The following is a 12,802-nucleotide window of genomic DNA, read 5'->3' as shown; positions in this document are numbered from 1 at the left end:
GTTACAGATAGTTGTGAGCTGCCATGTTGGCGCTGAAAAGTAAACCCAGGTCATCTGGTAGAGCAATTGGTCCTCTAACAGCTGGGCCCTATTTTTGCTGTTCCATTTTGGTTTGGTTTGGTTTCTTGCTGTTGATAGTCAGAAGTCTTCAATCTCTTGATCTTCCTACCTCAGGCTCCACACGCTGGAGTCGAGGTGTGCATGTCTGTTCTCCAGGTATATTCTGCATATTTGTTTCAGTGATGACGTGCTATGTCTAGGCTCATCACAGTGTAAAGAAACTGTCATCTTTAAGCACATGAACTGACTGGTACTTTATTGGCAAATGTTGTTGATGAATACTTCCAGCAGTGTCTCTTCTTATCCCAGGGCACCAGGGCTCTTCAGTTTAATTGATACCATGTGGCCCCCAGTAATGCCTCTCACCGAGCCTTCCTGTGGCCAGCCCAGTGAAGAGGTAAGCCGCCCAGACTTGGAAAGCTCCTCGTCAGGAACTGAGTTGGGCACTGCTACTGTAGTCAGATGGCTGTGTCTTTCCTTGGGCAGCACTATGCAACTAGTTCCTTTGTCTGCAGTGATGTGTGAGTGTCATCTAGGACAGACTACAGCTCCTCTCCAGTGCCAATATTCTGACGGTTCTTTTCCATGCTCCTCTGGAAAATTCTTGATGAATTTTGGTTTGTATTTTAGTTTTGTGAGAAATACAAAATCGGCCTCAGCCTGGAACCTATACTAACTTTAAACTCAAAGTAATCCTTCTTCAGCTTCCCAAATATTAGAATTACAGGTGTGTGCCTGCAAACTCAGTCATGATACAATCCTCATTCACTGCTGCAAGTCAGTCTTCGTTAGCCTCATCCTGAAGCCGACACTGTGCCTCAAAGTCCTTTGCAATAGTTTATAAAGTCAACACTCAGTTATCAATTAGCACAGATGCTAGGTAGAATCATAAATAGTCAACAGAAATTTCGCTTTGCCTCACCACATTGTTCCTTGTAGGGACTCAGAAATAGGAAGAAAAAAAAAAGCCAAGAAGTTTCTTCTACTGCCCCTCGGGTTTGCCCATCAGGGTGGCTGCTTTAGTCTACAGTGCCCAAAGCAACTCTCTCTCTCTAGCACGCACACACATACACACACACACCCCTCTCTTTTCTTCTTCCTCCTCCCTCAACATCCACCTTGTCTGTGGTGTGTGTATGAGAGAGACAGAGAGAGTCAGAGAGAGAGAGAGAGAGAGAGAGAGAGAGAGAGAGAGAGAGAGAGAGAGCATATAACAGGCATATGTAGATGCTAAAGCTTGCTGTCAGAATATCTTTCTTCAGCTGCTTCTCCACCTCAAGTGTTTGAGAGAGGATATCTCTCTGGAACTCACCATTTTGGTTGGATTGCCTGGCCACTGATCTTTGGGATCCTTCTGGCTCCACCCCCAAGTATTGGTGTTCTATCCCACCAGCTTGTTCGTGGGCTCTGGAAACTGAATTTTGTGGCAAGTGCTTGACCTATTAAGCCATCTCTCCAGCTTCTTGTAGCTGGCTTTTTAGCGGAGTGCTGCATGTATCACGTGTGAGCCTGTGCCAGGGAGCATCATCCTTCTCAAAATTCCCATCTGCACATTCTGTAAGGAGCAATTTCTAAGTGGTACTTGCAGTATACTCTGAGGAATAAGTTCTTCTCCTTCTGTTTTGTTTTAACACTGGGCCTTGTGTATCTTAGGATGACCTTAAAGTCCTGGTACCCCTGCTTCTTTCTCCCAAGAGTTGAAATTGCAGGCTTATGTTACCATGCCTGGCATGAATGCTAAATCTAAAATGAAATCTTAAATCTGCACAGAAATTTTCTTATACATGGTGCCCCAGATGCAAAACATAACCCATTTCTTATCTAGCCTTCCCATGAGAACATACATCATAAAACAGTGTGTGTGTGTGTGTGTGCGCGCGCGCGTGCGCATGTGTGTGTATTCTAGTCTTAGGAACTGACACTAGGGCCTTTCCGTACTAGATGCTCTACCACTGAGTTATATAGGTCTCACTAAGTGGCTCAGACTGGCCATGAAGTTCTCCTGAAGTCCAGGTAGGCCTTGAACTTGTGATCCTTGTGTCTCTGCCTCCCAAGCTGAGATCCCAGGCCTGCACAATCAAGCCAAGCCTGATCATGAGAATACTAAAAGAACTTATGTTAGTAGTATTCTTTGGATCTTTTGTTTTTTGGGACAGGGTTTCTCTGTAGCTTTGGAGCCTGTCTTGTAACTAGCTCTTGTAGACCAGGTTGGCCTTGAACTCATAGACACCTGCCTGCCTCTGCCCCCCGAGTGCTGGGATTAAAGGCGCACACCAACACCCAGCTCTTTGGCTCTTTTAACAAGACATTCTTACTCTCTTTTTTTCCTTTATACTAAACAGATAAAGACGTGCCTGCCTCCCCCTACCTTCTGTTATATCTTCTCTGCACATCCAAGCCTGGGACACATCGATACAATTGAAGGGGACCCCATTTCTGAGCTCTACCAGCCTCCAGTTGTCCACTGCTTACAAGAAATCCTCCAGGTAATGGCTGTGGCTCTAACAGGTACTTCAGATGCTTCTGCTGTTCCTGTGCTTTCTGTGATGTTTCCGTCTTTGCCGTTCCAGAATGATGAGCATGGCACACGCTGCAGCTTCTATGCCAAAGTGGTTTATCGAAGACCACAGGTAATATTGCCATGTCTGTCTTCCCCTCTCTTCCTCTAGCCAATGAACAATCTCTTAGAAATTAGTGGTATGCCATAATAGAAAAATATCTCTAAAATCTAGGTTAACCAATAATTTACCCCCCTCATTTGGAGCCATCCTTCATCTGTGACTTCGCATTATTCCAAAGTGTGTTCTAGACACAGAACTATGCAGGTGGTGCTGCAGGAGCCATTTGCCCTTCAGGGAGATGCTGTAACGCAGAGGCTGAGAGTGAGGAAGACAGGGAAGGAAACACAGTGGCAGAGGAAGACATTGAGTTCTTGCTTCACTAGATCAGGGTACTGCCTCATGGGGCTGGGTGGGTATGTTGACGGCCTTATATGCAATAGATTCCGAATATGCCAGGGCAGTCAGCTTGGCCTCCAGTGGGGTATGTGTCAGATGACCCTGTGCTTAGGAACAAGTCAGGATCCAGAACTATTGCCCATGTTCAAATGCTTTTTCTGGGTTACATGTAGCTATAAGAACTCTTTAGGCTGGGCAGTGGTGGCACACGCCTATAATCCCAGCACTTGGGAGGCAGAAGTTGATGGATCTCTGTGAGTTCAAGGCCAGCCTGATCTATAGAGCAAGTTCCAGGACAGGCTTCAAAACTACACAGAGAATCCCTGTCTCGAAAAATAAACAAATCAAAAGAATTCTTTAATAGATTTTATGTTTTAGAAGAGTTTTGGATCTGCATCAAAATCAAGGATAAAGTAAAAATCTCCCATGTATGTCTTAACAGCTTACACAATCACCTAGGGTTTATAGTTAATAATTCTTGCCATTATACTTTGGGACAGAATCATTGCAGAATCTATGGTAACAGATGTCCTCGGCGCTCTTCCTATTCATCCCTTCCTCCTTCAGACCCCTTAGCAAACGCTGAAACCCAGAGTACAACATGGTCTAATCCTGGAGTACACAGATTTTTCAGTTGGCTTTTTTTCTCTCCGTAGGAAGCATTTAGGCATCCATGTCTCCTGAGTGACTTGAGGGTTCACTCCCTATAACACTCAGGAATAAGCGTTCCATTATCTAGCTGTTTCAGAGCTCATTTACCTACTGTGATGGTCAGGATTGATTGTCAGCTTGACAGAATCAGAATCAGCCAGGAGACAAACCTTTGGGCATGTATGGGGAAGTTTTTTCGATTGAGTTTTTGAGATGGAAAGGGGTCTTGCCAGAGTCTCTCCAGCCTACAGAGTGGACAAGGCCACTGCAGCTGTGCTCCAAGGCGAGTACACTCAATCTTGATCACAACTTAGCAGTGTTGTCCTTGCTGGTCTTGTGTTATAGGCATAAAGGGTGCAGGAGCCTCCATAAGGCCCATGGCCGGCCCATAAAGCAAAATAAATTTGGTTTGATCTCAGAAGTCTTCAGTAGTTGTGCGCAAAAGTATAAGTGAGGCATCTCTCCTGATACTCAGTCTCTTAGCCATGAGCCGTTGTAACGTAAAAGGTGACATACGATGAAACGTTCCAATACGGAGGGATGTGGGCATGACAAGGAAAGGTCAGACCGAAGCAAGACTGAAACCCAGAAGTGAAAACACCAAATCGTGAAGGTCTGACTCTGGCATCTGGAGCTGCCAATGGCATCTTCTGAGGTCAAAAAGACTTGAAGCTCTGTACCACAACACACAAGGCTTCTTTCTTGGCCCATCTCTATCCCATGCCTGCAGCCCTCCTCAGGATACCTTGTGGTCCCGGTATCTCCACACCTCAGTGCTTTCATGCAGTGACCCTTCGGGGCCTCCATACAGAGACTGGATCAGCATGAGTGAGCTAGCTCCAGCATTTCCTTCTCACCTTTCTGACTGCTAGGGCAGGAAGACCTGCTGCCTCGCACACTGGCCTTCCCACCATCACCTTCCTTGCCACGACTGACTGTGCTCTAGAGCTACAAGCCAAGAAGTCCTTTCTTCCTCCTGAAGCATCCTTCCTCGGGTCTTTTCTCATAGTAGTGAGAAAAGTAACACGTCTCCCCAAAGATCTTGTCTGCTCCCAAGTTTAAGCAATTACAAATAAGAAAAGATTTCTTTTAAACAAATTTTAGCTATTGGATATTGATGTCTTTTTATGAAAGATAGTCTTATTATTAATTTTTATGCCCTGGTAGTAGAAGTAATTTGGTAATTAATTTAAAAAATAGGGGTCCAAAAAATGGTCAAGGAAGATTGCTCAGCAGGCAGGCCCCATGTGAAGAAGGAGGGAAGAAGGAGAGAAGCGACTCCATAAGAGTGTCATGTCAGCTGGCACCTCTGTGCTTGTGTGTACCATGCATCCCAACAAGAACAGCAGTAATAGTGAAATGTAAAATTAAACTAAGAAAAAATTAGAAGATACTGGTCTTTCAGTCATTTGAAAGACAAATCTCAGGTATTGATAAAGAACATTTAGTTTTTACCCTCTGAGGGAAAAATATAGATATCTGTTTTGGTTTTGGTTTTTCACTTATGGCTGAACGTTGGTTCACTATACCACAGCAACAAGGTCTGTGTTTTCAACAGCTTGACAGTGTAGGAAGAGAGGAAGGAAGGGAAGAAGGGGGAAATTAAAGAGTTTTCTTCCACATCTAAGACTGACCTGCTATGTGGGTTTTGGTGGGCTGGGAGCCTCTGATCTCCTGAGCCCTCTCTCACAGCTTGAGCCTGGCACCCTGCTCAGAGGGCTTAGGAATCAAAGGTGATCCTACAGAGACATGTCAGGATCCTAGGTGACCTCTCACAGCTGCATCCCCTCTAAGTCCCAGTCTCAGGGAAGCTGCACTGTAGCCCCCTCATTTTTCATTCACTAGGTTTTATACAATGTGTTACTGTTGTTCATTTGGTATTCACGTCTTTCCAGAGAGAAGTTGTCGCCGTGGTTGTCTGAGCATAGTCAACGTGTGTGGTATTTTATAAGAGATGGCTTCCAGAGGTTCCTCTGTTTGAGTACTTGGTCTCTAGTTGGTGGTGACGTTTGGGAGGTTCCTGAAACCTTTAGGAAATATAGTTTTTCTGGAGGAAGTATGTCACTTGGGGTAGGCTTTGAGAGTCATCTCTCCCCCTTCCTTTCCCTCCTTCCTGTTTGCCACTGAAATGTGGTCTCTCTGCTTCCTGGTTGCCAAGTCAGCCCCGTGCTCCTGTTAGCATGGCTTCCCCATCATTATGCACTGTGGCCCTTTAGAGCCATTAACTGAGCAAACTTTCTCCTCCGTTACCTTTATAACAGCAACGGAAAAGTAGCTGATCTTTAATTTGAATTTTTCTCTTCTGACACAGTAAGATGTTTCAACCTGACCTTTGGCGGTTTGCTTTTCATTGATTTGCCTTTTAGTATATGTGCGTGCGTGCATGCGTGCGTGCGTGTGTGTGTGTGTGTGTGTGTGTGTGTACACATGTGTGTGTATATCTGTGTGCTGTGGAGGGCAGAGGGCAGCTTCTGAGATGCAGTCCTGCCTCCACCGTGTGGAAGATTGTCTAATTTGGCATCAGGCTCCTGTGTGCCTGCTCTTTGGGCTTTAGACTTTAGAATCAGTCCCTTTTTCATTGAGTGCAGTGAATTTTAAAGGGAAATGATATTTAAAAGCCAATATCTGGCTCTAGGTAGTCTTGCTTCTATTGGAATATAATTATCTTTAGGCTTCTCTGTCACTAGAGCAAGGAGACAGATGTGGATATATCGCTGTGCACACCTGGTATGTCTGTCTAAAGTCATGCTGCGCACCAGTTCCTCCCACCAGAGACCATCTTGTCTAGAATTTTCTCTAGACTTTCCTGGCTTGGAGATAGAAGCAGGAAAATCAGGGGTTCAAGATGACCCTTGGCTCCACAGGGAATTTGAGTCCAATCGGGGCTACATGAAATTCAGTCTCAATAAATGAAACCTTCCCTCACCAGCAAGGAGAAAGCTGGTTCTGTTTATATTTTCGTCAGTAATATTTACTCTAATTTATTTTCTGTATTCAATCCCTAATGATCTAAGCTCTTCACCCCAGCCCACATCTCCTAAGCATGCCATCCACTCCAGCCATATCAGCTGAACTCTTAAACCAGCCAAGCACTTAGATCCTGGGCCTACACTTTCTCCTTGACTTGAATTTCTATCTATTGATGTAAGTTTTGACCAACTGGTAAAGGCAGAAGGCCGGTTTACTAGAACTTCCTAAAGTATCACAGCTCCTGCCAATGGTATATACATACACACACACACACACATATATATACATACATACATACATACATACATACATACATAATTCCAGAAAGGGGAAAAGAAAGACAAAACTAATAAAAATGAAGCCTGCTGCACATGCAGAGGTTTGTGACAGCTGCTTTATACGTCTCTGCGTGGTCACTCGACGTCTGTCCCTAATCCTCGGGAAACAGATGACTCCACTGAACAGAAGTCGTAGACCTGGGAGGGAATGGAAATGCGTTCTCCTGAGGACTTCAAGGGACAAGGGGAGAACTGCCCCTGAGGGCTGTGTTGTGCCCTGTAGAGGAGCCCTAACAGCCACGGAGAGGGTGGGGCTGCATCAGTGAGTGCCAGTAACCTTGGTGTGGAAACTTCATTGTACGTTTTAAATTGTGCTTGAAATCATATATTAAATTTTGAGTATAAATAATCACTAATACTGCTTTTAAAGGTTTTGGATATGCACAGTTAATAGGGTTTTCTTATTTCAAATTGCAGCTAAAGAATCTCTTGGCACAAAAGGAAATCTGGCTGCTGGTGACTGACATCACCCTACAAATACAGGATGAAAGGGACCACTCCCTCCCCAAAACGCTGCCAGTCTGTGTAGCCCCCTCATGTGTGCTGGGCCCAGGAGTTGTAGAAGAACTTGCCATGGCTGTGCCTCCTACCATACTCTTCAGGGATGCTCTTCGAGACAAGGGTATGCTGCTTTCTCTTGACTACCCAACTAGAGTGGCTGCTTCGATCCTGCACTGCCGCCCCATCCTGCTCAGTACTGCTGGCACCTTCCCAAAGCCCAGTGCGAGCCTAGCCTGGAGTGGGTACAGAGGCCATCTTACCCGTCATTGGCTCTCATTGACTTTGCCAACCTGGTAGGAGCCAGCACCCCAAGTTGTGATAGACACTGGAAAGACACTTTTGGCCACTTGACTCTGTTGACAGCATCTGTGTATATGTGGAAACTGCCTAGCTGTCCCTTTTTAAAATAAAACAAACACTAGAGAACATGGTATATGTCTGGCCCTGTAACAAAGACCTGTAACCCCAAAACATGGGATGCTGAGGCAGGAGTATCATCAGTTAGAGGCCAGCCTAGGTCACACAGTGAGACCCTTTTTCAAAATAATAATAATAATAATAACAATAATAATAAGGTAGGCTTTAGATCAGTCCATACCTTTCCTTGGGATCAAACAGTTAAACTTTTTTTCCCATTTTATTTAGGTATAGCGAATACCATAAAATTCATCCCATTCAATTGTATTTGAATGTGGTAGCTGTGTTCTTTTCCACCATTGTCCACTGGGGGCTTTGAGATGTGCTTCCATGTGACACTGACATGCTGGACAGCCTCCATTAGGAAGTGACAAACTCGTCTGTGCCTTTTCTTCCTGCACAACTCGCGGTGGCTGGTGAAGGAGACTAGCTGGAGTGTGATGCGTTTCTTAATTGCGTGAATAATCTGAACTATCTCCATGGCAGGTCAGATTGTTTGTGTTGAGCGGACAGTCCTCCTACCCCAGAAGTCCCTCTTGTATGTACCTCCTGGTGCTGGTTCCTGTGACCTGCCTGGCCCAGTGACACTGGATGAACTGGGCTCCCTCACACCTGTCAACTCCATTTGCAGCGTGCAAGGTGGGTAGCCCTCTGATTGAAAGCAGAATTTCCATTGTCTTATGTGTTGTATTATTTTAAATACACTACTCAGCAAGTTTTATCGGGTGTCTATGTTCCAGACATTAGATATATAGGGGAAAAGTAAGAATAGGGTCTGTGTTTGTGGACTGGGAGTCCATACTGAAAGATGTAGACCAGCTAAGTGCACAAACAAAACTCAGTGTCTCAAATAGTCCTCTCACCTTGCTGCATAAGATCTAGGAAGGCTCCCTAAAGACTTGATCCTTGAGCCTATGAGATGGCTCAGCACATGAAGGTGTTTTTGTCCATAAGCGAGTGACATAAAGTATTGTGTCACGTTCACCACTTATTACCTTCTCTTTACCCCACTCCATTCTCCTTGCTCCCCTTGTTTGGGAGTAGTTATACTTTTAATATTTATTTTATTTTTAATTTGGTGTATTTGTATGTGTCTGAAGGGAATGTGCACATGAGTGCAGACACCAGCAGCAGCCAGAGGTGTCGGCTCCCCCTGGAGCTGGTCTTAAAGACAGCTGTGAGCTGCCCAGCATGGTGTTGAGAACTGAACTCAGGCCCTCTACAAGAGCAGTACACACTTTGAACCACTGAGCTATCTCTCTAGAGCATTCAATTGTATTTTTAATGAGATTATAAAAATAGTTGGTTTGGGTGTTTTTGAAGCAGGCAGAAGAGATGTTTCAGCAGCTGGTTAGATATATAAATCCCGAGTTGAAAGTAGTATTGGTGCTTTCTTTTATAAAAATTAAATATAAACATTTTTTTTTATAAAAAATGTTTCATAGTAAAAGTAATACATATACGTTGGAGTTAGGTAACACTGAACTCAGGGGATGATAACAATCTCCTACTACATATCTCCTGTACACTTGTCTGCTGTGTCACACACACACACACACACACACACACACACACACACACACACACCATAGCCCTGGAGGAAATGAAGTATTCTCGGCAGATTTATCTGGGGAGCTGGAGGTTCACACAGCCATAGGTAGGCCTTCATGGTGAGGCTGCTCCTCCCCCAGCATACACATAGATGTTCCAATACATTCTTGGATGTCATTGCCAGTAAAGGAGAATTTTAGGACCAAATCTGTGTTTTGCGGTATTTAGTTCTGTGAAGTTCCAGAGATGGAACCCAGGGTCTCGCCCTTATTAGTCACGTATTGTATCACTGAGCTGCATCTCCAGCCCTCATAACCTTATAAAAACCTTTACATGCTTTATAGTTCACTTGCTCAGAGTTCTTTAATATGTTCACAGCATTGTACAAGCATCACTATAACGTTGGAGCAAAACAAGCAAACCAAACCGTGGTACATGCTGCCTGCCACACCCTAAGAAACTGACAGTCTGCTTTCTGCTTCTGTGGATTTCCTGTTCTGGACTATTTGCTGTTGTTGAGGATTTGAGGCAGGATCTCCATAGCCTCCTGTCCTCTGTCCTGAGGGTGGGTGGCAGTTGCAGGTGTGCACCTCCATGCCTACTTTGTTGTTTGTCAGACATTCTCTTTCGTATATTCACATGTACGCCTGGAGCCTGGGAATGGCTGAAGAGGGTGTTGGATGTCCTGAAACTGGAGGTATAGGCAGTTGTGAGCCACTTTGATATGGTTGCTGAGGACCAAACCCAGGTCCTTTGAAGATCAGCAAGTGCTCATACCCATCTCTCCATCCACTGGTTATTCTTTTAATAAGATGTCCTACTGTAGCCTGAACTGTTTGTAACTCACTGTGTGGCCCAAACTAGCCTTAAACTTAAGATCCTGCTAGTTCAGCCTTCCAGCTACAAACCACTACACTCAGCTCCAAGCTTCCATTTTCATTTTCCGTCACCATTATCACACGCGTATGTGCATGTAGGATGTACACCTGTGGAGGTCAGCTCTGTGGAGTCAGTTCTCCCCTTCCCTTTACGTTATTCCCATGGTGGAACTCGGGTCATCAGGCTTGCACAGCACTTACCACACTGAGGTGCCCGTCTCTTTGGCCTGGCTTCTGTTTCTCAAATGATTAAGTGTACCTTATGACCCAGGATGTGGTCTTTTGAAGCGAATGTTCTCTCTAAGCATAAGAATGCGTTTTCCTGCTGCTGGATAAAAATGTCAAATACTCAGTTGCAGTCGGTAGGAGTGTTGGTTTGAGGTTATGCTTGTGAATGTATTGTCCTACGAGTTCCATCTCTCTGTTCCATGTGTGTTTTGTTTGATTTTATTCTAGTCTCACTGATATCGCCCTGACAGAGCTGGAACTTTATAGACCATTCTGGTCTTGAGAGCCACCTATTCTGCCTCCCAATGGAAGGCATTCACCTGGTTCTTCATGCATTTTGATGCTTTGCTGGGTGCATATACGTTAAAGAATTGACGCTATTATTGTTACAGTACAATTATTTTTTTTCTTTTTTAAATTTATTTATTTATTAAAGATTTCTGCCTCCTCCCCGCCACTGCCTCCCATTTCCCTCCCCCTCCCCCTGATCAAGTCCCCCTCCCCCGATCAAGTCCCCCTCCTCATCAGCCCAAAGAGCAATCAGGGTTCCCTGACCTGTGGGAAGTCCAAGGACCACCCACCTCCATCCAGGTCTAGTAAGGTGAGCATCCAAACTGCCTAGGCTCCCACAAAGCCAATACGTGCAGTAGGATCAAAAACCCATTGCCATTGTTCTTGAGGTCTCAGTAGTCCTCATTGTCCACTATGTTCAGCAAGTTTGACCCCAGTAATTTTCAGGACTCATTGCCCTGTCTGAAATAAAAATTACTGTGGCATGCTCTTACTAGGCTTAGCATTGCGTTATGTCCTGCTCTCTCCCTTTATGCATTGATCGTTTCTTTTAGATAGCATATAGTTGGTTCTTGTTTTTGTCCATGCTAATAATCTGCCATTTAACTTGTATAGTAAGATCATTCATTAGCATTTGAAAAGATTAGTGTTATAGCTGATTAATACAGCTTTTCCAATGTATTACTCCTGGATCCTTTTCCTACTCTATTTCTAGGTTCTTGTGCTGTTGCTGTTTTCCCATTTGCATTGAGCATTCAGTGTATTCTATTTCCTTTCAGTATTTCTGTTTTTTTTTTTTTAAGACTTAAACTTTTACCTGGACATGGTACTGCACGCCAGCATAAGCTGCATAGTGAAACTCATACAAATTAAAATGAAGTAGAGTCTTTTTAAAAGGTACTAGTGGTTGTCCTAGAGTTTCTGGTATACGATTACAAAACTTGGGTCGGCTTTCAGATGGCACCGCTGTCCTGTTTCCTGTGAAAATGTTACTAGCCAGGTGTGGTGGTTCATGCTCATGGTCTGCACTTGAGAGGCAGAGGCATTAAAGTCACCCTGCGTTTGAGAGCTGATCCACATTAGCTAGTCAGGGCTACATGGCAAGACTTGGTACCAGCAAGCAAGCTATGCGCACACCCAGTTACACCACTACTGTTCTTTATCTTGCTTATAGGTGTAAGTAGTGAATGCATGTTATTGTCAGTTTTGAAAACCTATTAAGTAAAAAATACCTTGCTTGTCAGTTTAATTTCATAGATGATATGTTTCCTATAGACCTACATTTCTGACATTTTCTTCCCATCTCCACATTCTCTAGTAACATTCACTGTGGATTTCCTCTGTTTCCTGGCCAGCTCCAAAGGTGTCCTGCAGGCCTGTGGTGGATAAGCCCAATGGGTAAACACATTGTCGTGGAACAGGACAAAGTCGCACAAGGCTGGTCCGCACTTCTGTGACAGCAGTACCCCTTCTCGGGTTAGTCACTGCCTTGCCCTGCTGCCTCCGGGCCCAGAAACTCTCAGATAGAACTTGTTCTTGGTGTAGTTCCTTCTTCACATCTACTCTTTGAAGGCTCCTCTGTAAAAAGATGGTCTAATAGCTAATATATAGCCTTCCCCGAGCCTATCTGTGTATCAGCCAGAGTAAATAAAGGCTTTTAGCAGTGAGTGCAAGAGATGAGGCAGGCTTTCCTTTCAACACTCATGTAAAATTATTATACCAACTGCTCAGTGGTATACTTCCATCCAGCCCTCAAATCTGGCTTAAGACTGCATGCATGAGATGATTTCCAGGGGCCTATAAACTGCAGATAGAGCGCATGTCGTCAGCTCATGCCATATTCTCTAACTGAAGGAGGGTTACCTAATCCCACGGAAAGGTCAGATACCTGAGTAAAGCGGAGCTCGGATTAGTAGCAGCCTGCTTTGTAGTGGTCCGTTTTCAGAAAGGAGTTGGAGTA

General features: G+C 44.5%; 1 protein-coding gene across 22 annotated transcripts in view; it reads left to right on the top strand.

Annotated features, from left to right (window-relative positions):
• Spidr (scaffold protein involved in DNA repair) overlaps nucleotides 1–12,802 on the top strand; it is a 204,902-nt gene that overhangs the window by 177,654 nt on the left and 14,446 nt on the right. For 17 of the 22 annotated variants that reach the window (XR_007589145.1, XR_007589144.1, XR_007589146.1 and 14 more), the window contains 5 exons: nucleotides 370–457; nucleotides 2,403–2,546; nucleotides 2,631–2,690; nucleotides 7,394–7,598; nucleotides 8,381–8,533. Coding sequence is in view for 13 of the 22 variants with exons in the window: in XM_050125109.1 (XP_049981066.1) it covers nucleotides 370–457; nucleotides 2,403–2,546; nucleotides 2,631–2,690; nucleotides 7,394–7,598; nucleotides 8,381–8,533 (650 nt within the window). In the remaining 9 variants the exon portion in view is untranslated. The other 5 variants (XR_007589151.1, XR_007589152.1, XR_007589149.1 and 2 more) reach the window with 3 other exon arrangements.

This window comes from Alexandromys fortis, unplaced genomic scaffold, assembly GCF_014885135.2.
Source record: "Alexandromys fortis isolate MF-2015 unplaced genomic scaffold, M_Fortis_MF-2015_v1.1 scaffold_239, whole genome shotgun sequence".
NCBI lineage: Eukaryota > Metazoa > Chordata > Mammalia > Rodentia > Cricetidae > Alexandromys > Alexandromys fortis.
The sequence above is the reverse complement of the archived record's forward strand: the minus strand, read 5'-3'. Positions and strand labels throughout refer to the sequence as shown.